The sequence below is a fragment of the Condylura cristata genome, unplaced genomic scaffold (assembly GCF_000260355.1).
Source record: "Condylura cristata isolate star-nosed mole 26May11 unplaced genomic scaffold, ConCri1.0 scaffold00008, whole genome shotgun sequence".
In the NCBI taxonomy this organism is placed as follows: Eukaryota; Metazoa; Chordata; class Mammalia; order Eulipotyphla; family Talpidae; genus Condylura; species Condylura cristata.
Window position 1 is genome coordinate 37175522 of NW_004567109.1, and position 27998 is coordinate 37203519.

The 27998-nt window shown below is 38.1% G+C and overlaps 1 protein-coding gene across 1 annotated transcript in view; it reads left to right on the forward strand.

The window, feature by feature from the left end:
* The window catches only part of ROR1 (receptor tyrosine kinase-like orphan receptor 1), a 149427-nt gene that overhangs the window by 22604 nt on the left and 98825 nt on the right, over positions 1-27998 (forward strand). Inside the window, exons 3-4 of the mRNA XM_012722128.1 lie at positions 16280-16567; positions 17214-17244. Of these exons, the coding sequence (XP_012577582.1) occupies positions 16280-16567; positions 17214-17244 (319 nt within the window). The remainder of the gene's footprint in view (positions 1-16279; positions 16568-17213; positions 17245-27998) is intronic.

The window sequence follows — 27998 nt, forward strand, 5'->3', positions numbered from 1 at the left end:
AAAAACCAGACTCTAAAGTTATCATCAAAAATTTAAAGATTATTGTTCCCATATTCAACAGTACCTTCTTTTCTGTAGAATTTCCCCAATGACATGATTTGATTCTCTTGCCGGGCTATCTACAAATAGAGTGGCTTCTAAAGCTATTCCTAAATCTTCACAGGCTTTAAGTAATTGGTGTGGAGTTCCATGGAGACATTTGTTTATGTTTTTCAAATCACATTTTGGATAAAGTGGAGAAAAAGAAGATTCTGGCATTCCCTCACAACCAAGAATGTGATGTCTCTCATGAGCTGGCATTGTCAGAATATTCATGGAGCCTCTTAGAAAACGGTGATATGTGTGAAGAACCTAGATGAGTGTGAAGTTTATTAGAATGAATTTAAAAAGGATTTTAGTAATAAGGAAGAAAGAACTTTCATCTTTTTTGATGACCCATACAATGGTTGTTTTCTTGGGCTTTATTATAGAAAACTTTGAGAGAGGCTGCTTATTTTCCTGTAAACTCTGATAACTGCCACATGACCCAGACTGCCACATGACCCAGAGTGACAGGCCTTTAGCAGCCCTGTCTATATTATGTAACTCTGCCACTGTGGAGAGAGTTGATTGGACCAGGGGAAGGACACCTGACCCAAGTTGGACCAATAAGAAGTGTCACTTCTACACATCCTTTTCATCAGAATAGCCACAGAAGTCCCTTTAGGGAGGCACAGACACCACCTTTGGATAAGAGGGAATTGTCAGAGAATCTGCATCTCAGAGAATCTTTGCATCTCTGTTTTATACTTCTTTGCTGCATATAAGAGATAAGAAAGGAAGTGTCTACTTATCCCCAGGAGTCAAGAACTTACATTTGATTTGGAAGACAGTTTTCAGGCAGCTACGAATTTCTGGCTTCAGTTACTGCAACATCCTTTATAATTTGTATATGATCACATGGTTTGGTAATCATGGCTGTGGACTTAGAGTTAATTATGGGCAAGCAGGTTGGGTTAGGATCTCATTTTATTGTGAAATTCTTCTGAACTAAGTCCTGTGTTTTGGCATTCTGGAAGAAGAGACAGAAGAGTTAGAGACATTTCTAAATGTTTAATGTTAACATAATATGAAAGAGAAAAAAATAAATGTATACTCAGAAGCATTATTTTTTTTTATTAAAAAGTTTATTTTTACATCATTTTGCACATTTTTTTTTTTCATCTCAATTGTAATCCCCACGGGTTTCCCATCACCAAATCACCCCTGTGCCACCACCATAGTCCCGTGCATTTCCCTCCCTTCCCCCCCCCCCGTTTTTGGTCCCATTCCCCACTCCACCCCCACAGAATGTCTCTGGTCCATGGTTGTTCATTATTTTTGTTATTTTCTCGCCTGGTCCATTATACTCCTGCTATGAGTGAAACCATCCGGTATTTTTCTTTCTCTTTCTGGCTTATCTCACTCAGCATGATCTTTTCCAGCTCCATCCAAGTTGCTGCAAAAGACATGTGTTTCTCTTTTTTGGTTGCTGAGTAATATTCCATTGTATATATGTACCACATCTTTCTAATCCAGTCATCTACTTTTGGGCATCTGGGCTGCTTCCATGTTTTTCCAATTGTAAATAAAGCAGCAATAAACATGGGGGTACAAGTATCTTTTTCAATCAGTGTTTTTGTGTCTTTTGGGTAGATACCTAGGAGTGGGATTGCTGGGTCATAGGGAAGCTCCATGTTTAGCAGTTTGAGGAACCTCCAGACAGTTTTCCATAGTGGTTGTACTAGTTTGCATTCCCACCAGCAATGCAGGAGAGTTCCTTTTTCTCCACATCCTCGCCAACATTTGTTGTTGCTAGTTGTTTGAAGATGTGCCATTCTCACTGGGGTGAGGTGGTATCTCATTGTGGTTTTAATTTGCATCTCCCTTATTACGAGTGATGTTGAACATTTTTTCATATGCCTGTTGGCCATCTGCATTTCCTCTTTGGAGAAGTGTCTTTTTAGCTCTACTGCCCATTTTTTGATGGGGTTGTTTACTTCATTTTTGTTGAGTTTCATCAGTTCTCCGTATATTTTTGTGATCAGTCCTTTATCGCTACTTTTGTGTGAGAAAATGTTTTCCCAATTAGTGATCTTTCTGTTTGTTTTTAGTAATGTCTCTTTTGCTGTACAGAAGCTCTTTAACTTGATATAGTCCCATCTATTTATCTTTGCCTTCACTATTGTGGCGTTGGGTGCTCTGTCTTTAAAGATGTCGCTAAAGTGTATGTCGTGAAGTGTTTGACCCATCTTTGAGAAGCATTATTTTTTTAAGAGAAAAAAATAGGAGGGCAGTTAGATATTCAGTATTGGAGAAATCCTTTCATTTTGTTCTCTGGTGGAAGCCATCAGAAATTATCATAAGAACTCTGTGTCTGCTTTCTTTGAATTTCTGAGGTTTTCCTGCTTGGTGAGGAAGAAATAAGGATACAAAAATAGGAATCCCAGTGAACCTCCTATCCATAGCTCCTTGCCAATTCTTTCCTCCCTAGTTCAATTCAATCACCCAAATTCAGGCTCTGAGCACAGGTTTCCTGGCTCAGCAATCAGCAAAACTCACCATTGCTAGGTAAGGCAAGGAATCATTACCTTTATTACAGCTTAAGGTCTTTCCTTAACCCCACCCCAAACATGTCTGGCCATCTCATGCACAACTGGTTCATTCATAGCTCCCCACATAGCAAATGGGCATCATTTATGACATATTGCTGTCACTCTAGACACACTTGTCATTGACTTTTGCTAAACTCATTCCTTTCTCCATTGCATGTCCTAGCCAGTACCTACATCTTCAAAAGCAGTTTTTTTAAACTCATTTTACCATTATTATGTTAACCTGATGGTTATTAAGCCCATGATGAAAAGATGCCTCAGGGTTCCTCAGATGATTGGATATGTGTGGTGCTGTTTTTCATAGTCACAATGATTAGAGATGCCAGTGATATTTATTGGTCAGGACCATAGGGTATTAAACACCTTGCAATGTGCAGGGTGAATCTGTAGGATAAAGAATTTCCTCCTCAAATATCAGTAGTGCCCCTCCCTGAGGAGCACAGTGAAGAGGGAAACTGGGAACTACACTATGACAAATAAATGGGCCTGGGACTTGAGGGAGGGGAATTACCAAGGGTGGGGTCTAGCCTGTCCCTACTTTCCCCAACAGCTATAACCTACCATTTATCCTCCAGACCTCCAAGGTTGCTCTCTCTATCATTAGACAAGACTCTTAGTCCCTGCTCCCCATCTAGGCCCAATTGACACAAGGCCCTCTGCTCTCTGCCTTCCCTGATTTCTACAGCTGCACATGCTCACCTTGTCCTAAGCAGAAACCATTTTTCCTTGCCTATTCTCTTGTTCTCCTTATTTTTATCAATTTCTTTTTCAATATTATTTTGTGAGCTTCAGGAGAGGGGAGACCGGTCTTCCTCTAACTCCCATGGCCCACACAGGTGTTTAATAAACATTTGCTTATTTTTCTTCTATGTACTCCTCTCTGTACCTCCCCTCCTCCACATGCCTGCACATTCCAGCAAGAGGACAGGAAATCTGGGGTTTCTCTCCTCCTCTAGTCTTGCACACTCTGCCTGATAAAAGGCAGGGGACAGCCTGGCCCCTGTGCCACTGCACGGTGAACCCAACAAGCCTGTTTTGATCCCCCCCTCCTTTCCCTCCTGAGCTCCTTCAACTCTCAACATCTTGACCACACACTTGGCTTTTACTCTCACTTTGACTTGTACTTTCAATTAGATCCCTGGGATATTCCTTCCTTCAAGATACTTAAGGAACTCCTTAAGGACAGACAGAAGCCATAGCCCCTTTTTTAAAAAAAAAAAATCCCACCAATTCCTCTTTTGGAAACTCTTCTCTGATCCTCTGACCCAGTAAGAAGGTTAAATTTTCATTTTTGAGTCCCCTTTGATGGTGGATTTTGTGTGTCATCTTAACAGGTCTTGGGATATCCATATTAAATGTGATTTCTGGGTTCCTGTGAGGGAGTGCTGGATGAAATAAGCACTTAAAACAGTGGTAGGCTCCAATAGAACACAAAGAGGAGCAAGGGAAGATTCATTACCTTCCTTTTTGTCTTGAGCTGAGCTGTGTCCCCTCATCTTCTCTTGCCCAACAAATCCCTTCAGATCACACTTCTATCATTATTTGTTTATCAGTTTGATGCCATAGCTAGAATAAAAGGATTTGAGCACAGGCTTTTAAGTCCATTTGTTCACTTATTCATCAAAGATGTCATGTATATGTCTGTAGCAAACCTATCCTAAGTTTAAGGAGTCACAACAATGAAAAAGTCATGATCAGATCTCTAGTGTTGACAGGCTGTGTGTTTAATTGCTTTTTTGCTCTTATTCCCAAGAAAAGAGAACCCACTTCCATTTTCATTGCCAGGTTACTTAGTACTTTTCTATTTTCATGAGAAGCCACAGAACAGACAATCTCTAATTTTTGAAGAATTTGGTTCAAAACAACCTCTATGGAGCATTGAGGTGACAGGGACTTCTCCAATGCACTGCCCTGCCAATAGGATACCTGAGGTGTGGCCAAATCAGCAATTTTTCAAGTTGAGAAATGCAAATCCTACACAATGAACAGGGAAGGGAAGAAAGAATGGTGCATGTGCCCTTTTGTGTGCCCCCAGAGTTTATATTCTGGGAAATCCTGAGACTTGAATGCTAACCTCAGTGGAATCGAGTTGGAATGCTGTCCGGCACACAAAGGACTTGGGGTTCTGTTCAGTCAGGATGGGACTTTAGAAAACTGAGATGGTATGAATGTGTGTTCCCTATAGAATAGAAATTCCTTGGCCAGAATGGCAAACTTTTATTTTGAAAGCCACCCAGTCTCCACTTATAGTCATCAAATGGTTGAAAATTTATTATGACTGGACAAGCTGATGCTCCCAGCATCAGACAGGGGAGTGAAAATACAGTTTCTACATCTTTGAAGATCCCATCTTGATCTTTCCCCTCGGCTTCCTTGCTGGGCTGACAGTACAACTGTTGTCTTTGCACAACCAAGAAGCATCCACAGGCCTCCATAGTGAGGATCACACGTCATACTGATGCTTAGGCGTCTCCTATCCATGGTATTGAAATCACAGAGATGACTTATGATGTGTTCTGTTTGCTTTGGCCCTGGGCCCAAACCAGGAACGTATTTCAGGCTTGGCTTCTAGATATTATCTCCAGTCATTTAAAAGTTCATTATGCAGGCCCACTCATCCTGCCCTGCTATATAGTTAAGGTCTGTCAGCATTTTACAAAGGTTTATAACTCAACCATAAGGTGGGGGAGGGAGAATGTAGCTTTCAGGTTGCAGCTTGGCATGAAGGCCTAACCATAAGAATCAAAGTTGTGCTTTTTTTGCTGGTTTTAAGTTAGAACCTTCTAAGTTACAGTAAATGAGGTAATAGTTGGTGGTTTTGCTGGTATTATTTGCTTTGGTTTTGCAGGTCTGGGAAAGGCTGCTAGTGACTGCTTAGTTTGTAGATCTACACTATACCTGAAGAATTCTTAGGTCTATAAATTCACTTATGACATAAGCATTCAGCTGAAGCTGGGCTTTAAAAAAAAATGCCATTTTAAAGTTAGAATAGATGAAGAGCAATAAGATTATGGGTATTTCTCTAAGATGCAAGGACAAATAAAGCCAGAAACTTTGTATCTTTGCAAATTTCAGCTAAAGAGTTGGATTATATAAAAATCAAGCTGTTTTTCTAATGGGTAAGTGTGTCTGCCCAACATTTCTAGGTGTTCTTTTGATTTACAAATTTAAATAAAACACACACATATGATAAATATAAAGTAACAAAAACGATACCCCCAAATAATAAAAATGTTGAAAAATTGGAGTAAAGTATAGTCAGTACTTAACTAAACCACAAAAGTCTGTATCTGGAAAAAAAAGTCTCTGGAGTAACCTTGTTGGCTGTTGCCAGATCACCTGCACCTGGATTTAAATTAAGGGTAGAGAAAGATTACAGTATGTTTGTAAGAGAAGGAGGTGTCATCCTGATGGATTCAGGAGAGTTGATAGTGGGAAAATAGTGGGGCCAATATAAAATACTGGGTTGAGAGGGAATAAGGTAAGAGAAGTTTGTCCGATAAAACTAGTTTCCACTTCTAGCTGAGACAAAACTAGCTCTACTAAAATCTCTGTAAATCCCTTCCCTAAAAGGGAGCTAGAAAATATCTCCTTTCATCACAGGATTCTGGAAAGGCCAAAATGCAATCATATGTGTAAAGTACCTGATAGAAACAATGCTTAGCAATTGCTGGTTCCCTTCTCCACCTGCCTTTATTATTATAGCTGGGTAGAAAGTGATCTGAATGTTGAAGTCCTGCTATTCTCATTTTGGGTGGATCTTAACTACTTCAGAGGAGAAAGTACTTTCCCTGAGCTTTTAAAAGTTGATTTACCTAAAATTGACCTTCTTGTATAAATGAGTTATTCATTCACACCAGCCTTCAGAAAACCAGGAGTTTTCTGAAACTCCTCTGAATTGCTGTGTGTACTTATTGTGCTTCCAAAGAGAGGCTTTCATTCCCTCTTAGTTCAGATTTATAGAGGCTTTTGCTCTAAGTGTACTTTTTAGAACCATTTCTGATATATGTCCACTCCCTCCCCCAAAAGGAATCTCATCATTTACAGTTTGTTGTCTTTGTTCCTATGGGCACTCTTATACCCAGTCATGTTACTCAAATTGTTAGACTGAGTTTAGCTTGATACACTAGTACTTGATTGCTCAATAAAAGAAATATTAGTGTAGGACTCAACACAGCACACCACTTCTTTTCTTTTGACTTTTAAATCTCATGTCTCCTGGTCTACAGCAGTATTATTCAGGTAAAAGTATTTATATGGACCATCCATGTACCTGCACATAGGTTTGAATCAGCTGAGTTCAAAGTAGAAGTCTTGAGTTGGAGATAAAGGTTTCACTCATAGTTTCTACTGAACAATGGACTATAATGGGGGCTCGGTCCTTTTGGAGATAATTGGAGCAGAATTAAACACTTAGCAGGAAACTGGGCATGAATCAGTGGACAGGAAGTGATAGCCATAATTACTATTGCAAATATTCTCCTGTTTGACAGGTGAGTATTTGGGGAATATATATAAAAAGTGCTTATACCTGATCAACTCAGTTAGAATCCGCAAAGGTGAAACCCAGGTATCAGTGTGTGTGGTTGTTGTTTTTTTTTTTTTAAATTGTTCCCAGGAGATGGTGATGTTCAGTAAAGGTTGAGAACCTCTGACTCTAGCTAATTATAGCTTTCAGTAGTGAATACTTTTGATATTCAGAGATGAATTAAACCCATTTAACCCCAACAGCCACTCTATTGAGCAAGTACAACTATTAGCACCATTTTATAGCTGAGAAAAATGAGGCGTAGAGATGTTAAGTCTTAGCAAATGGGAGGTGGTCCTCAGGCAGTCATACTTCACAGCCATGCTCTTAATCACTACTCCACCATCCTTACCACAAGCCTCCAACATGGCTGTCCAGTGGGAACAAAGATCCAGCAAGTGGGGTCATCCAATGGTCTTGGGCTCTCTCCATAGCTTCAGCTCACCAACCTTCTGGTCCCCTTGTGTCTAGGACTTCCCAGCAGCCCCATGTCAGATAAGGAACTGTGGTTATTCAGAAGTCCCTTGCTATTTCGACTGATTTTTATTAAACTCAGCTTGTGGCTCTGACTCAAGAATGTGCAAGCCGATTTAGATTATGTTTTGCATTGAGTTTATTAAGATAAAAAATATTTCCCGAGATAGTGAGTCAGAAGTATTTATGGTGAAGTGTGCTGAAAGTGAATGCAGGTTGATAGCGTGAACAGAATGTTCTCTCAAAGTCAAATGCGATGACCTAACTGTGTTTGGCAGCCTTCCTTTATGTTTAGCTAAGCATTTTATTTCATGTCGGAGACCTCCTCCCTCTTCTGAAAAGGATCAGTTCTGTAGGAGACGAGGATTTTGGCATGTACCTCTTTGATACCAAGGCCAGGGTCCCAAGACTAATTGTGACTGGCTCCCCAGCTGACTTGGCTGGGTTGCTATGGCAAAAGGCTGTGAAACTTTTTATATCTCAGCTTCTCTCACCTGTCAAAATGGAACTATAACTCTCGGCCCCGCCTCCCTCCCATAGGAGAGTGGGAGGGCACATTGAAAATTAAGTAATAAATGTTGGGAGGGATTTGTGGATGTGACGTCTTGTCAAAGGGTAAGTAATAAATGGGGTGTCTCCCAAGCTCATTTGCCCAAAATACACTTGAGCCTTCCATTTACTTAATCAACCAGCATTTATTAAATGCCTACGAAGTTCACAATAACACAGGAGTACTGGGGGAATACAAAAAGGAAAAAAGAAGGAAATAGAGTTCCAATTCCCAGAGAGCTCATAAACTCACTTCTTTTTTCTCGCAGTTCACTTTTTACGTTGATTAAGCGCCAGTATGAACGATGCCTGTGCTGTATTTAAAAAGTTCATTCTCGATGATGACTTCCAGTTACATAAGAAACCAGCAGTGATTTAGTTGTTTTGATACCAGTGGGTACTGTACCATGCTGGATGGACTCATTAAAAGAGCAGATAAGAGTCTACATATTCTGTAGTCCTGATTGGAAGGATGAATGATGGCTGGTGTGCAAAGGTCTGTGTTTGGATCCTGACTTCTGCTTCCAATTGTGTGATATTGAGCAATTACTTCACTTCTCTGTGTCTCATTTTCTTATCTCTAAAACAAGGATAACAGTGTCTACCTAATAGGATTGTTTTCCAGATTAAACAAATCATTGTATGTAAGGTGCTTGGAATGTTTTGTGGCACTTTCTAAGTGAAATAAATAAATAAATAAATAAATAAATAAATAAATAAATAAATAAATAAATAAATAAATAAATAAATAAATAAATAAATGTTAGCTATGCCCTCACTTTATATAGGTAATCGAGAAAACATGGCACTAAAAGAATACTGGTATGTCATCTTCTTGCTTTACACCCCCCCCCCCAAAATATTTTTTTTTTTTTAAATGCAAAGTGACACATTTTTACCCAGATGTAGTACAATCACTGGGGATTGGCAGCAAGGCCTAAAATGCTTGTTCAGAATCAGGAAACAGGTCTTAAAAGCATTATGATGTTCAGGTTCTCAGCAGAACCATTTTGCTCTAAGTGTTTCACACCTGCCCAAGACCCAAAGGAGTGGCAGAGGGCATCTTTTACCTGTTAGGATAGACAGGTCTAGGGGAGATCTTTAAGTTCTCCGAGCTCCACTTTACTCATCTTGATTATACAACTGATGAAACTATATACTAACACACAATTATCATCTGAAGTCTATGGTTGACATTTGCGCTCAACTTTTGGTGTTGACCATGATAGGGAGTTAGACAAATGTTGTAATGACATGTGTCTATTAATGTATCACACAGGGGTATTTTCACTGCCCTAAAAAATCTCCTGTGTGTCTTTATTATCCTTCCTCTTCCTAACCAACCTTCAACCTCCAACCCCTGGCAACCACAGCTTTTTTATTATTATTGTCTCCACATTTTCTAGACATTTCCTAGAATGTCATATAATTGGAATCACGCAGAATCTAGCCTTTTCAGTTTGGCTGAAACTTTCACTCCATAATATATTTTTAAAGTTCCCTGATGTCTTTTCATAGCTTGAATGCTCATTTTGTTTTAGAACCGAATAATGTTCCATTGTCAGAGTGTACCATAGTTTTATCTACTCACTTATTGAAGGATATCTTGGTGCTTCTAGGATTTGACAAAATGTATAAAAGCTGCAAACATCTGTGTGTAGGATTGTATGAACTTAAGCTTTCAGCTTCTTTGGATAAATATCCAAGAGTATAATTGTTGGAACATACAGTTAAAAGTTTAGTTTTATAAGAATCTGCTAAACTTTTCCACAATGGCCTGTGTCATTTTGCATTCTCACCAAATCTTATAATGACATGTGTCTGTTATTATAATATCATACAGAGGGAATTTTTTCTGCCCTATTGCTCCATAAATTCACTTTCACTTCTTATAAATATTCTGAATTTTGGCATTCTAATAAGTGTGTAATGGGTTTTTCATTGTTGTTTTAATTGGAATTTCCTGATGACATGAATATAGCATCTTTCCATTTGCTGCTTTAGCATTTGTGTATCTACTAGGTGAAGTCTGTTAAAGTCTCTTCCCATTTTTTAAACTGGGGACTTTGTTTTCTTATTGTTGCCTTTTAATGTGTCTTTGTGTATTTTACATAACACTTATTCTATTGTGTCTTCTGCAAATATTTTCTCCCAGTCTGTGGGTGACATTGTCTTTTGCGCACACAGAAGTTTTTATCTCAATGAATTAAATTCTATCAATGAATTCTCTTGTGAAGTGTGTCTTTTTTGTTACATCTAAAAGATCACCTCCATACTAAAGGCCCTCTAGGTTTTCTCCTATGGTATTTTCTAGGAGTTTTATAATTTTGTATTTCACATTTAAGCCTATTATCTATCAATATTGTGAGTTAATTGGATAAAGAGTGTAAAATCTGAGTCTACATTCTTTCTTTGTTTTTTAAAAATAAGGATATCCTGTTATTCTGTTTTATAGTTTGTCATGAAGTTGGATACTGTAAGTCCTCCGACTTTGCTGTTTTTCCTTCAGTATTGGTTAGACTGGGTCTTTTGTCTCTCCATATAAACTTAGACTCAATTAGTTTATGTTCATAAAATAACTTGCTAGGATTTTGATTTTTCTACCTACTGTCTATGTGACCCTAGCTTTCTTACCCTCTCTCTGCCTTCAGTTCTCATGTGTAAAATGGGGGAAATAATAATAGCTTATAACACCTACCAAGGTAATAACATTTTGATGTCAGTTATCATTTATGTATCATCATTGTCATCATGATTAGTTAGTACCACTCCTGAAAGACATAGGTCATTCAGGGACACAGAGTTGGAGGTAGAGTCAGCAGAACTGTAATTTTTTTCCCTCTCATCAGTTTATACCCACCTCCCTCTCACCCCTCTACCACCTCAACTTTTGTGGTGTAGGGAAGAAGGGAACAAGGATAAGAATACTTCCTTAGCTTGAGTATACTTGTCTGAGCTATTGAATCAAGCCAACAAGAAAAAGTACAAATAGCCAGGTTTAAATGTTGAACCCAAATTGCTTTGTCTGACACTCAAGCTCTGTGGGTTAGTACCTGTGCCATCCAGCGATTCTTTGACTACATGGATAGAAATGCTTACTGTCCAAGGAACAGTAAACCCTGCAGGCACATGTGACAGATCTTGAATTCAAAGCCCACATAAACAACTAGTTATTGGTAGAACTGGTATCAGGTTCAGTGCAGGTTTCCTCTGCACCAGGCTTCTTTGCTGGGATGTCCAGGTGTCATTCAAAAGAAAGGCTAGTCCAGAACCTGCAATGGTCATCTAGATTTGAGTGATGAGAAAGGGTCCCTTCATGTGGCCCATGAGGCTGCTACAGAAGGATCCAGCTGGCTCTGGGGAAGAGAATGGCCCATGGCCAGAAGCTTGTTAACAACAAGCCTGATAGCAATGATACAGACATGCATTTTTCCTTTATTTTATTCCAGTCACAAAATGCTTTCATGTTGTTTAGACCAAATGTTTTCTGATGCTTCCAGTCTTTGCCAAACTGAGGACCAGACCAGTTGCTTGTTCTACTTACTAAGCAAGCAGCTACAGATGGCAAGCCACTTTGAACATTTTTATCAGTAAAAAGTTAAGTTTAAATTGCCTGTGTTTTGGGCAAATCTCCTTTTTGTTCAGGAAACACAAAGATTTGTTTACATTTTTTTTCCTCTCTGGAAACAAAGTGCTTGGGCAAGCCACTAGACTAGAACTCTCATATTTATTTTCAGGTAGATATTATAGCTGAGGGCGTCATGGGCAAATTCGTCCCTCTTGCCTGCAGTTTATAAGTATGGGTTCTTGAGCAAGTGGCCTCACCCCAGTTTTGTAAAGTCAGGACAGGATTTGAGCAGTAATCCAATCAGTTGGATGGATGATCAAGCCCTGCTTTTAAGAATAAGATATTTGAGAGAAAAAGAAAAAATAGTTAACAAAATAATAGAAATGTTCACAGGCTTTTTGCTCTGTATAAGACCCTATTCTAAGCACTTTCCAGGTACTAATTTATTTAATCCTCCTATGAGAAAGAGACCGTTGTTATACTGATTTCACAAGTAACAAAACTGAGACAAGGAAAGGTTAAATAATTTTCCCAAGGTCACACAGTTGACACATAACAGAACCAGCAGAAGGTTGATTGCAGCCCATACTAACTTTATTGTTTTCCATAAATTTCAGTCCACTTTCAGAGTATAGTTGAAATATGCCAGCCAGTTACAGAACTCTCTGACTCTTAACTAATTTATGTTCCTAAAAGAAAAGACATGAAGCACAGTGTGTCTGAAATTGTGGTATCATGCAAAGTAGCTTGAGTTTAAAGGCAAGACAAATAGTTCAAGCTCCCCTTTTGACATTATATGTTATGTGGGGTTGGCCACAAAACTTGCTGTGACTTGAGAACTAACTACATGCGAGGGAGGAAGGATGGGAAGGAAACAGATATGTACACAATGAAATACTACTTAGCTATTTAAAAAAAAATAAAAGATGAAATTTTGCCATTTGTGACATGGAGGGAACATTATTGCTTTGGTCAAAGCATGCATCTTATTGTGGGTCCATAGGCAAGTTAGATGCTCTGAGACTTGATTTCCTCATTTGTCCCTAGAGGGCATGATAGTTAATGTGCCTTTTCTCATTCATTGGATTGTTAGAGAATAATAGGAGACAGACTCAAACAATTTTATGGAAACTACAATACAACTGTTATTGTGGATACTGGTAATAATATTGATAAACACATTTAAGTGTTTACTTTTTGCCAAATAGTACTTGAAGTGTTTTCCATGTGTTGCCCCATTTAATTTTAACCCTCATAACACTTTTTCAAGGTAGAACCCTGTTCTACCTAGTTTTTGAATGATTAAACAGAGGTTCTGAGAGGTTTATTTACCTGCCAAAATTCACACAATAGGTGGAGGCAAACCTGAGATTCAAACCCTATCAATCAAATTGTATTTGATTGTATTAATCAGAATGCTTATATTGGCATTGTTATGTGATGGCTATTTCTACCTTTGTTTGCTACAGAGAAAACATAGTTACCCATTTTCTGGGTTTATGATAGGACTTTAAAGTAAAGATATCATCATAAAGTAACCTATTAATTTTTTTCTCTACTCTGGCATAATTCAAACATCTTTGAAACATATGCTTCTATCTATGAGCAAATACTTCACAGACTGAATATATGTGTATATTGATTATAGAAACATATCTACTAGTTCATTCTCTGTGAATCTGTGTGGAGGATTTAAATCATTAAAATTTGATCTGCCATATGATCCAGCAAATTCCACTTTTAAGTATCTATTCAGAGAATGCAAAAAAAAAAAACTAACTCAAAGGGTTATATATATATATATATATACACACACACACACACATATATACATATTATACACACACACACACACATATACATATATATATATACACACACACATATATATATGTATATGTATATTCTTCTATATTCATTGCAGCACACTTTACAGTTGTGAAGCTGAAATAATCTATAGGCCCCAGGACAGACGAGTGGATACAAATATGGCATATAAACACAATGAAATACTACTTAGCTGTTAAAAAAGAAAAAAAAAGATGAAATTTACCATTTGTGACATGGAAGGAACTGGACAAAATTATGCTAAGCAAAATAGTCAGATGGAGAAAGACAAATACCAGATGATTTCACTCATGTGGACTAGAAGGAAACAAAGAAACAGACAAAATAATCCAAAACAAACCTTCACAATTTCACTAAAGAGTTAAGGCTACCAGAAGGGGAGGGGTAGGTAGAGCAAGGAGGGTAGGAGGCTCGGTGCACTGTGGTGGAAGCTCGTCGGTGCTTTGGTAATGGGCCTAGTATGATAACTTATATTTGTAGAGGTTCAACTTATGCCCTTAAATCATAGACAGTGTTAGAAATTAATGTTGCCTAAAAAAAACTAATTAAAAGACAAAGAAACATGTCCAAAGATAGAGATCAGAACGCAAATATAAAGAAGCATAGTCATTCATGAGTTCATGATTCTGTTGTGCAAGATATGTATTCAGTGGTGTGAGAGAAGTGTCATCATGTCACATAGCAAGTGATAAATTTATCACACACATGATAAATACCAAGCACACATGGGACATTCTTGTGGGACTCCCCAGATTTTCACAACATCCCTACTCAATTAAAGCAAATATTGAACTTTTAAATCATTGATTTTGGTCATTTATAAAATTATAGGTATTTGAGTGGTTCACTTAGCCAGTTAAATATCTCAAAATGGTTATTTTTCAATAAAAGTCCATTAAATTCAATCAATTTCTGTCTATGCTATTCCACACAGTAGCCACTAGTACATGTAACTATTTAAATTAAAAAAAAAAAACCACTGTTGCTATTAATCAGATAATGCAGTGTATAGAATATTTCCATCAGTTTAGAAAATTTTATCTAACAGCCCTCCTACACATTAGGGTAAACTGAAAGATGCTGCAGTGACCAGAATATTTGAGGTGTTTGAGGTGTCTGCTTTTATGGCCTTTATGGCTCTGAAGTAAAGACAGTTGCCTAATGTTTGTTGGGACTAAGAGAAGGATAGAAGACAATGGGAGAGTATGTTCATGCATCTACTTACTGATGGGCAGTCAGAGAACATGAAATCCAACAAAATGTCTATGTAGCTAACAGCCTGATTTAAACATTATTGAGCTCAATTTCTGAACAACACATTATATTTTCTGTGATCTGGTTCCATCAGTATGTTTAACATCTTATTGAAGAATATACTTAAATAAAATGTATTTCAATGTTAAACTGATAACTATCATTTCAAATGACACCAAATGCAAGATGTACTTACAGTATGATTCCATTTTTGTTTTTGTTTTTTTTTAAACTGTTGTTAGCTTTTTTTTTTTTTTTTTAAAGATTTATTTATTTGTGCATACAGAACTGGGGTACAGGCCAGAGGCTCAGGGGCAGCGAGAGGCTTCACCAGAGACAGAGTGGGGAGCAGAACAGGCAGATCGACGAAGTACACTGCTGAGGGGAGCATCGGGCGGGTCAGGAGAGGTCTGCCACGCCATGTGGTCACCTCCGGGGCAGGCGGGAATCGAACTCATGCGGAAGTGGCTTTAGATTCTCCGTGCTGTGCTTTAACCCGCTGCGCCACCAGGGAGGGCCATGATTCCATTTTTAAGGAATTCTAGAACAGCAAAAATTAATGACAGTAGGAGCTGGAGCTGTAGTTGTCTGGTCTGGGGGTGGAGAGGAGTAGATTGAACCACTAGAGTGGAGATTGACTACAAAAGATCAACACACCTTCTAGGGTGTTGATATTGGTCTGTCTTTATAAGGGAATTGGCTACATGAATATATGCATCTGTCTATACTTCTGGAATGGTTTAACTACTTTCCATAGAATGTAAATTACATCTCAGTTAAAAGTTGAATGCACAGAATTATATATGTTGTGGTTGATATAGACATGTTGTGGTTGATATAAACATGTTGTGGTTGATATTAACATGTTGTGATTGATATGAACACAGTTATGGAAGTGTTCAGGGCTTCATTACTTTATCGGCCAGAGCTCCCTGCCTTCATAACGCTTATATCATCCTTGGCAGGAAGATTTCTAGGGTCCTTCTTTATGTTGTGGCATGTGGGTGTGAATACATTGCTCCTACTTTTCCAATTTTTCATTCTTTCCTTCTCATCAAAAGCAGACATGCTAGAAGAATCTTTGCCAGAATGCTAAAATGGTATTATTTGAGCTTTGGAAGATTTGAGGTGAATTTAACTTAAAAGCTCATGTTGTCTTGGTCTAAAAAGCACATTTATCCATAGTTTTTTGAAAGCTTTGGGTTTTATACAATAGTTAATAGCAAATGTCCTTCCAAGCTGTAAACTCTGTGGGTGATTGTTTTGCAGTTATGGGGTCTTGGTAAATGTATAATTTCATGCCCGATTTCACCTTCCTGCTGCTATTCAGTCTCTGTGGTCCTGGGACACCCTGGCGTGGATTTTGGTTATTTAGAGACATTCAGCCATCAGCTGCTCTGACCGGCCTCCTTTACCCTGTCACAGATTATTACCTGACCCTTGATGAACCCATGAATAACATCACCACCTCCTTGGGACAGACAGCAGAACTACACTGCAAAGTCTCTGGGAATCCACCTCCCACCATCCGCTGGTTCAAAAATGATGCACCTGTGGTCCAGGAGCCCCGGAGAATCTCCTTTCGGGCAACCAGCTATGGCTCTCGGCTGAGGATCAGAAACCTAGACACGACAGATACCGGATACTTCCAGTGTGTGGCAACAAACGGCAAGAAGATGGTTTCTACCACCGGGGTCTTGTTTGTCAAATTTGGTAAGTGATCACTGAGTGGAACTAACTGGCCTTTACCTTTTGCCTCTCTGGGGTGAGCACATAACAGTCTATGTGCCCAGCAACTCTAAAGCTGACACAGTTGTACCCATCATCCTACACATCAGGAAACCAAGGACTAGTTGTTAGGTACCATGTGTAGGGCTGCCCACCTAGTAAATAACAGAGCAGCAGTGCCAGCCACATCTCTCTTGACTCTTCCCCTGTATCTATGAGCCCTTCCTTTTAGGAAGGATGTTCTTGGGTGGAGAATTGGAAACATTTGCAGCACTGTACCCCCTTTCTGTCTGGTTGTCATCAAAGATCCCTACTTGCTGTTACAGTGTCCTGATGTAACCCCTCAGCCTCTGTTGGAAACTCCCAACATCATGACGATGCCTACTCTCTTGACTCATATTTAAGCACTTAGCATTTATCAGGCCCTGAACTGTAAGTTACAGACACGTTCTCACTGGTATGTTTTTTCATAGATGTGGGTGGGGAAAACACAAGCAAAATAGAAAAATCCCAGAAAAATAAATATCACCTTGGGGTGGTTGAGAATTTTAATTTGCAATGGTTTGACTAGACCCCTGCTCACCTTCCAATAATTTAGAATGACTGTTTCTTTTGTTTTTCATTTCTTTAGGCCCCCCTCCAACAGCAAGTCCAGGATCCTCGTAAGTACTTTATGTCCCCTCTCTTGTCTTTGCTAAGTGTTTCTCCAGAGATTTCTAGGGCAAAGGCAGCATTGTGCTCTGCTTAGGCCAAAACACTGTGTTTCCAGATTTCATTCCATTTTGCCCTGCCCAAATTCCATTTCCCTTTGATACAAAGATTCACAGGAGACCAGCATGGGCAGAAATTTTAAGCATGGTAATGTTGATACTGAAGATCAAAGTATAGATCTACTTATATTTGCTATTTTAAAATTAATCTAATATTTAATTGCATTAATGGATTTGGTAAAAATCAAACAAAGATTGATGCAGTTCTGGCATCAGAACCTATACTCTAGCCTTTGGCTTAAGAGGATCTGTTGTACATTTCTGCAAGCGTTTCTGATACTGTAGTTTTTGAGTAGGTCAACAATTAGGTAATCTCTTTATTTTTATTCCCTTTTTAAAAACCCAGAGGCACTAGTTCTGACTCACATAGGAAGAGAAAGCTTTATGTCTGGATTGAGTTACTTGGACATTTGATAAATTTGGCAATTGAACGTAAAGATGCAGTGTCTTAAACTGATTCTGTTGTTGATGCATTTGTTCTAGAAAGAACTGGTTAGGACATTCTCTTCCTTTGCTCAGGGAGCAATCCAATTTATGCCTTCTTCTTTATATATGTTTTTATTTGGTGGGGTGGCCCATTTACAAGACCCACTTATAAAATGATTACTCTGCAAGAAAATAGGTCCCATATTTTATACATTTCTGAAGTAAAATTCACTGGACTTTGCCATGAGAGCATCAAAATGTCTAACCTAGACTGTACCCACAGCAAATATAACAGCCACTTAATTTGCTCTAATCCCCTCTGTGCCACTTAATTATAGTGTGGGATATTTTAATATATTTGTGTGTGCCTGGAGGCCCAGTGACCCACAATCCCATTAATAAAACAGGTAATGGGTAAAAATAAACATTGGCCTTCAGCCACACTGTTCTGCTATTACATCAGCCAGTTAAAAGCAACTGGAAAAGAGCCTTTAAAATCACCCCAGTGCTAATTGCATTCTACTTGCCCAGGTAGAAAATGTTGATTGATCTGTAGACAGGTCAGAAGAGTGTTCACTGTGCCTTGTATGCTTTTTTATTAATGATCTCACTATTGGTTGATATGTGAAATACTTTTGAAGTCTAATGTAAACAAAGAGGGAAACTTTTGTTCTTTGCTGTAAAAATATTTCCCACCTTGGTATTTTATTTGTTCCTGTTAATCTGTGTTTCATATGTGGTTGGTAATCTGTATCCCAAGTTGATTAATATGGTTCACTAATCTGTTTGTCCTCGTAAGTACTGAACTATTGAATTGCTGCCTGTTCTACTTGCATCACAGAGTATCTTTCTCATTATCAAAATTATTTTTAAATATAGATAGGTCCTTGCTTCTTGCTCTTTTCATTCTTTGCTTCCACTTTTCTGATGTACAGAGTCTGAGTCTCTCGTGGTTTTAAGTTGTATATAAAGTATACCACTTTTGTGTGCTGATATTTATGGAAAGGGTATTAAAATTCTTTAAAGATGCTCAGCCAAAGCTAAAAATATCCTTTTATGTCAAAAATCTCTGTTTTTTGTTAGCTGTCCAATTATTATCACATTGGTCAGCAGTAACATGAAATGTATAGTTGCCGTGTTTGCTTAAAAACAGCTGCAATAAAATACAATCAAAATAGGAAATCCATTGGTGCCTTTTGTAGCTCAATTTTCATACTTGTGGCATCACCCATTGGCATTTCAATACCTTTTTTTTCCCTCTTTCTCTTAGAAACTAATGATGGTATTTTTCTTTCTTCTTTCTCAACTGCTTGCCTCTGACCCACTTTCTAAGAGATCCAATGACATTCCTCTTCCTAAAACTAATTCCTATATAGAATATCAGTTCCTATATAGAATGTCCTAACACCTCCAACAAGCAGTCAAAAGTGCACAGTACTGGCCCTGGTGGCACAGCGGGTTAAAGCACAGCACTGAGAAGCTAAAGCCACTTCCGCATGAGTTCGATTCCCGCCTGCCCCGGAGGTGACCACATGGCGTGGCAGACCTCTCCTGACCCGCCCGCTGTTCTCCTCAGAAGTGTACTTCGTCTATCTGCGTGTTCTGCTACCCACTTTGTCTCTGGTGAAGCCTCTCGACACCCCTGAGCCTCTGGTCTGTACCCCATTTCTGTATGAACAAATAAATAAATCTTTAAAAACAAAACAAACAAACAAAAAAAAATTGCACAGTACTTTTGCCAAGGTAGGGGTAGGACTCAAGTACACTCATAAAATTGCTGTTTTCTAGAAGTATGTCACAGCAGGATCACTGCATGGAAATGAAAGACAAGTCCACCCCTTATATGTGACACAGTGAAGCATATAAGGTACATGGAACTAGAGTACTGTTTGAAAGCATAGAACTATACAACCCTATGTTACTATACTATAGTACTGGGAAGGACTTGCAGGGCTTTTGAAACTCTGCTAACACAGGAAGCAAAGCCTATGAGCTGTTAGCCACTTCTGCTAAGTGACTACATAAGGTGTTTGTTCACCTGAAGCTTGTAGGATGGCATTTTAATTTGTAGGAAGAGCAAGTTCCAGATGCTAGTTTGGCTCTTGATAGCTTCAGGCTTTATTTCTTCTGTGATGGTTGAGTCCTGATCCACCTCTGACAATTATAGGGCCTGAGGCATAAGTACAAATGGAGGCTCACATACCACACGTCTAAGTATTTAAAGTTGTAAATCAAGCTAGCAAACTATTAAATGAAATCTGTTCTGTCCTCCCACATTGACAAATATACCTCCATAATGACAAAAGAAAAAAAAATACATGCAAAATTATGATTCTTACAAGACTGAAAGCCAGGAATGATCAAAAAGGACTACTATGCATATCTGTATATTTAGTTAATGGGCCGGAAATATTATGTATAATTTATAGGTTTTTATGTTTATTTTTACATCATTTTGTGTCTTTTCCCATCTCATTTGTAATCCCCATGGGCTTCCCATCACCAAATCACCCATGTGCCATCACCATAGTCCAGTGCACTTCCCTCCCCTCACTGGTTTTGATCCCATTCTCTACTCTACTCCTGTAAAATGTCTCTGGTATATAGTTGTTCATTATTATTATTATTTTCTCCCCTGGTCCTTTACACTCCTGCCATGAGTGAAACCATCCGGTATTTTTTCTTTTCTTTCTGCCTTATTTCACTAAGGATGATCTTTTCCAACTCCATCCACTTGCTGCAAAAGGCATGTGTTTGTTTATTTTTTGGTTGCTGAATAATATCCCATTGTGTATATGTACCACATCTTTTTAATCCAGTCATCCAGTCTTTTGGGCATTTGGGTTGTTTTCCATGTCTTTCCAATTGTAAATAAAGCAGCAATAAACATGGGGGTGCAGGTGTCTTTTTGAATCAGTGTTTTTGTATCTTTTGGGTGATACCTAGGAGTGGGATTGTTGGGTCATATGGAAGCTCCATTTTTAGCAGTTTGAGAAACCTCAAAACAGTTTTCCATAGTGGTTGTACTTGTTTGCATTCCCACCAGCAATGCAGAAGAGTTCCTTTTTCTCCACATCCTCGCCAACATTTGTTGATGCTAGTTGTTTTAAGATATGCCATTCTCACTGGTGTGAGGTGGTATCTCAATGTGGTTTTAATTTGCATCTCCCTTATTTGAGTCGTAGTTATTTTTTAAAACAAATTTTAATTTAGAGAAACCATACTCCCCAGAGTCAGTAGCTACTATAATTATCAATGACATTCTTAAAGGAATACTTAAGATTTGCTAAGAATTTTATTGCCAAAGTAATAATTTTATTTGTCACAGTCCAACATAGTAATGAGGTCATATGATAATTATTATTGCAGAATATATCCCAATTATTACAATTTCATCATAAAACTCAGTATCGTGCTTCACCGATTACCCTGTACTTGTAAAAATGAAAGAGTAACATGAATCACTTAATGTATTCTTTTGCTATGGCTGCTGTAAGTAAGTACCACAAACTAAGTGGCTTAGACAACAGAAATTTATTGTCTCACTGTTCCAACAGCTAAAAGTTCAAGACCAGCAGGGATGGTCTCTTCTGAGAACTGAAAGGTTTCTCTCTTCTTTTGATAATTTGCTAGCACCCTTTGGCTTGTGGGTGTGTCACCCTAATGTCTGCCTTGACATTTACATGACATTCTGATGTGTATCTCCAGATTTTCCTCCTTGATCATCAGCCATACTAACATATGGGATTAAGACCCATTCCAATTACTTCATTTTAACTAAGTGACCTCTATAAAGACACTATTTCCAAATAAAGTTATATTCTGAGGTGTTTGGGATTAGGACTTGATCACATAAATTTGTGGAGGGGTGGGAAGCATCACAGTTCAACCCATAGCACCTATTATTACATTTTTTTTTAAATTCATGTGAACTCTTAAAAGTACAATTTAAAATATTGAGAACTTTCAAAAACACTGAGTGGAATATGAAGACAAACAAGAAATTGAATGAATGCTTGGTAATATTGGAATGATTATTGTGCAAGAATCTATTGCTTTAAAACAGGGAAGGAGAATTGTACATGTTGATTAGCTTAAGCTTTTGTGAAAGTGCTGTTGACACTGCCATCCTTCCTGTGCTCCAAGCAGTGACCATCTACTCCACTAGAGATGGCACAACTTACAAACCTTTATGATGCATAGTCATGGTGGGCTTCTGTCACAAGAATAGGACAGAAGAAGTAGAGAAGTAATCTCTGGGGCCAGAACAGTATTAGTCACTGGAATGGGTGTCCAGAGTTCTGGTTAAACTATGCCAGTATTGAGTGCCAGACCCCAACAGACAAAAGTTCCCTTGTATGCTCTTTACTCTTAATAAACTTATTTTCTATTGACCTTTTCTATGTGAGCCCTATACAGGAAAGCCTTCTCTGTCCTCTTCTCCCACCACTTCTTTCCCTTCCTTCTTCACCTTTCTCAACGTGATATAGTTTACCAGCTATAAAATTCATTATTTTAAAATGTAAAACTCAGTGCTTTTACTGTATTCACAAAGTTGTATAACCCTTACCACTATTTTATTTTAGAACATTTTTATATCATAAAGAAATTCCTTCCAGGCTCTAATAACCCTGTCTCTTTTCTGTCTCCTATTTTAAATATTTTATATAAGTAGAATCACACAGTCATTGTCTTTTTCTTTGTGATTTCTTTCACTTAGCATGGTTTGGGGTTTGTCTTTTTACTAATAATTTGACAATTAAAAATGACCATTGCATCAGCAGATACTGTTCTTCTTTTTCAAGAATTTTTGGTTATTTTGGAACACTAGTATTTTTATATGAATTTTAGGATCAGCTTGTTAATTTCTTCCTAACAGGCAGCTGGTGTTTTGCTAGGGATTGCATTAAATCTGTAGATCAATTTGGAGTAGTGCCATCTACAGTTATAATTCTACAATCCATGAATTTGAGGTTTCTTTCCTTTTGTTTAATTTTTCTGATTTTTTTCAGTAATGTTTTGTAGATCTCAATGTTCAACTCTTGCTCTTTTTCTGTTAAGTTTATTTTTAAGTATTTTTCACTTATTGGAAATAGAATTACTTTACTTTAGTACTTTCATTACAGATTATTTATTGCTGCACTATAGAGATACAAATGATTTCTGCATATGATCTTATATACTACACTTTTGCTAAATTTATTTATTTGATCATTTCTTTGTGTGTGTGTGTGTGTGTGTGTATTCCTTAGGATTTCACATCTTTTACAAATTAAAAACTATTTTACTTTGTCCTTTTCAATCTGGATGCTTTTTATTTCTTTTCCCCTTTTAATAACTATGCTAGAATCCCTAGGACAACCTTGAACAGAAAATGGTGAAAGTGGACATTCTGGTATTTTCTCCCTGACTTTAAGTGAACAAAATTTTAAATTGCTAGCTTGAATTTTTCTTATATGTCCTTTATCAAGTTGAGAAAGTTCCCTTCTCTTTTTTTTTGTTGAAGTAGTGTTGGGTTTTGTCAAGTGTTCTTTCTGTGAGATGATTATGGGTTTTTTTGTCCTTTATTATATTAATGTGATGTATTACACTGATTGATTTTTTTATATTAAACCATGCTCACATTCCTGGAATTGTTCCCACTTGGTCATGGTCTGTAATTCATTTTTATATGTTTCTGGATTCAGTTCACTAGTATTTTGTTAAGGATTTTTATATTTGCATTTATAAGAGATATTTGTTTATAGTTTTCTTATGATATCTTTGTCTAGTTCTAATACCAAGTTAACTGGCCTCTTGGAATGAATTGGAAAATATCAACTTATCTTTTTTTAGAAGCATTGGTAAAGGACTTATGTTTATTCTTCTTTAAATTTACCAATAAAGCCATTTGGACATAAACTTTTCTTTGCATAAAGTTTCACAGTTATAAATTCAACCTCTTTACTTCTTAAGAGTCCATTCATCTATTTCAGAGTTAGTTTTGTTGTTTGTGTCTTCCTAGGAATTTGTCATTTCATTTATTTATCTAAATTATTGTTGGTGTATATTTGTTTATAGTTTCCCTTATTCTTTCTTTTTTTTTTTTAAGATTTATTTATGCACACAGAACTGGAGTACAGGCCAGAGATGCAGGGACAGTGAGAGGATTCACCAGAAACAGAATAGGGAGCAGAACAGGCAGATCTACAAAGTGCAGTGCTGAGTGGAGCAGCGGTTAAGACAGAAGAGGTCTGCTGTGCCATGCAGCTCACCTCTGGGATCAGGGATCGAACTTGCAGTGCAATGGCTGAAGACAGCTTTCAGTGCTGCGTCCTAACCCATTGCACCACCAGGGAAGGCCTTATTCTTTTTTTTTTTTTTAATTAGTAATGATGTCCCTTCTTTCATTCCTAATTTTAGTAATTTGTTGGTGGTAGTCAAACTAATTAGTCTAGCTAATGGTTTTTCAGTTTTGTTGATCTTTGCAAAGGACTACCTTTCATTGAAAACGAATTATCTAAATAGTGTACTGTGGCCTCTCTGGAAATCAGATCACCTCTACATTGTGTTTTTATTGTTGCTCCTATTTAGTAACTTCCTGGAAAAGTTCTGTTGTTTGTATACATTGTCATGTGTGGTTACCGAATTCTCTGCAGTTAGTTTAATGGTTAACAATTGGACAGAAATTTCCAAGAACTGATAAGTTTCCTACTCTTCACCAAGGGGCTCCTTGTATGTTTTGGGATGTACCTTCAGTTCTGCGGCAGTTTATAACTCTGTTTTTGCTTTCATTTCCTGTCAAGCACAGACTGTAGTTTAGCCAGGTGTGAGAGCTTAGGGTTTCTCAGGTCTTTTCTGGGCATGCACACAGCCCCTTACCTAAACACATCCTTCTGTATCCCCAGGAATGTCAGAAGTTTTCAAAACCCCTATGAGCATCTGATTTCTGAGATCCTCCTTTTGCGCTTTTGAGCTTTTTGACCAGGTTCTTGTTTCCCCAAATGGTATTTATTGCTGTGGGTTTCTCAACAAGTGTCTGGGGCGAGTGCTCTTCCCACGAAGAATCTGAGTCCAGTCAAATCAAGACAAGTCATCCTGTGAATGGAACTTTCGAGAGAGCCTAGATAGTTCCATTGTACCAGTTCTCTGAAGATGGACTGTTCAAAGCTATTCCCCATTTCTCCCTCATTTTAAGTGACTGCTGGGCTGCTGGTTTTCACAGCTGCTGTGGTGGTGAGTCAGCTGACTTTCAAGGTTACCGCAGAACTGAGTGAGATGGGGATAGGGTAAGTTAAAATTCCACAGAACTCTGTCCTTACCAAATTTCAGTCTTTTTTTTTTTTTTTTTCATAAATAAATAAATATTCCTCAGAGTGTTACAAGTCTTTGGCTGATATCCAGGGTTCTGAGAATGTGATTTTCACTTTTTTCACCAATGTTCTCACTGCTTTTACAAAAGAACAGATTTTTTAAAACTCTTTTCTGCCATTCCATATTCCCTGCTTTCTCCGGGGCCTTTCTTGTCCTTGTCTCCTTGTCTACGAGCAATGCTTTTTTGGGGCCATCTTAGTGGGCTTGTGAGTCACTGGTGTCATTCCATCAGCAGCTTCCTGTTGTTGAACTTTTTCCCTAAATCAAGGCAGTATGTTGGGGTTCTTTGCGTATTTCATCTCTGTTCCAAAACAGTTCTCCAGGGAAAATGTTTGATTCTCATCTTGTTGAAGTTGTAACTGAACCTAGTCCATATACAGTTTCTGCATTTTTAATCCTTTAGGATCGTTATAAGCATTGACTTTTATCCTGGTGAGGTCTGGGCAGCACTGGTTCCCTATCAGTTGTATTGGCCTGGGGCCTTCCCTGGTATATGTTTTTAACTTTTTGATAGACACAGATCCAATCCAACACTAAGCCCTGACTCAGTTTAACAAATGTTTATCAGTCACCTCCAAAATGCCAAACTGTATCCAGATTCCATGGAAACTACTAAGATTCTTTCTGTAGAAAGCCTAAGCTTTGCCTTCAATGCTTACTTAGTTTATGAGGGGCTGGAAAACCGGGGCTTCTTGTAGCATAAGCAAGATGTAAGTAGTAAGAGCTTTCTACTTCCACTGACCTCTCTCCTCAGTCATATTTGAGATTCTGTACTTGAAATACTGCTTAGTACTGATTTACTACTTTCACCTACTTTTGCCTCCTGCAGGTTATTTCTCCTTTCAGTACTAGAGGGAGCTCCTTAAAATATCTTCTGCCCTAGTAGTATCTTCTCTCATCTACCTACCTCAGGACTTTCCTTCACTTTTAGAGTAGGTTTTCTGCTCCTAATCTAGTCTAGAGAGCTATCTGCTTTCCTGTTACATGGTCTGTACCCTACACCCACCTCAGTCCCACCAGCCAAAGTTTGTTCCCTGGATGCTCCAGCCTTGTTCTGCAGTATAGGATTTCTATGCCAGCTTTTATCTGCTTTGAAATTTTGGTTCCCCAATCTCTATGTGACATGCTCCTTGTCATATAGTTCTCCTATAAAATGTCACCTCCTCAGAAATGACCTCAGAATTTAAAATAACCCCTAGTCCCTTTCTATCATATAACTCTGCTTCATTATATTAGAGCATTTGTCACTAGCTAACATTTTTTATTCACTTATTTGTCAGCAAAGTAAACTTAAGACCTTGTTTCTTTGTAATTCACTGTATCTCCTGTCTAAAACATAGATAGCTGTCAGAAATACTTGCTAAAAATAAACACCTGAGTATCATCTTCTATGAATGAGATATAGTGGTAACAATACTTATTTCATAAGGTTGTTATTAGTAGTAATGAGATAACGAATATAAAATTTTTAACATACTAAAGCATTCCTTAATTGAATGAAATAATATTTACTGCCTGACTTACTCTGCTATGTCACCTATCTTATGGCGTGAAAAGTTCTACATGGGGTTTAGTAGACAATTAAAGTTCAATGAATTTAAGTTGTATTTCTTTCTTCCTCAGAGGCTTGCAGAATCAGTTTGTAAAAAGGGAATGGGAAAAAGTAAAGCACCTATCATCCAGGGTTGTTGTGAAGATTAAATGAAATTTTAAGATGACATGTATAAAAAAGCTAGTGTTGTGCTGAATAATGTGAGTGGTCATCATCATCATCATCATTTCTATTTGAGTAGACTATGCTTTATCCAAGCTAGAGTTTTCTGCTGGACAGCATTCTCTGCTGTGAACCTCAAGAGAAGTCGAAGCCTTTGTTTCTTTTCTTCCAGTTGACCTTTGACTAGAGTCCCTTTCTGCAGAGAGACAAAATGACCAGCTTTTGATGAATTCTTTCCTTTTCTTATCTGCTTCCAAGTCTCAGCCACAGTGACGAAGTGTAGCTGGTCCCTGGCCCAGCCCAGGAAGTGGTAATGTAATTTTCAACTCAAGATAAACTCAAGGATAACTTTCAGCACAGCTACTTAGGCAGGTCAGGAGCAGAGGTGCCTTATAGAGAGGGGACCAGGAAGTCACTCAGCAGCTGGCCCAGGACACAGAGGGCCAATTGCTCCAGTAAAGGAATTAACCTCCTTCTCTTCACTCACCCACATGAGACTTGGTGCTCTTCAGAGAAGGGCCAGATGGAGGGAATGTGGAGAGATTAGATAAGAAGGATTTCCCAATCCCAGGGGGTAGATCCAAAAGTACAGGAGGTTGAGAAGCCAAGCTCTATATCCCAATCCATGCCTATCACTCAACAATCCCCACTGTATGAATAGAGTGTGGAAAGCTTCCCATTAAAACCATACTTGTGAATATTGGCAATGTGTATCTGTGTGCAGGAACATTTCAAGATAGAAGAGGGAAGATAAGTACTTGCTTTCTAGGAGCACACATTCTAAAAGCTTGTCTACCAGCCATGAGCTTCCCAGTCTACTTATTATTCATGAATGTATCTTCACACCTATCGCATGGTAGATATTCAACCAAAGTATGTTAAATTGAGAGTTTCTGTCCTAAAGTCTTTTCCCCACATATGACAAAGCTTTATTCATCCCTCTATATTTTTATTTTTTTAATCAAGTTCCTTATATGTTCCAGTTCTCTAATTCTTAGATGCTATTTTTCAAGTCACAGAAGTGGACACCAGGCAACAAAATTAGTGTACAAGTCCTCATGCTACATCATTTACATTTCCTCTTCCTTCACCTGTGAATTTTAACATTGGTTTTGGCTGTAAGCAACAGAAATTGGTTGGTACTTTTCAGAAA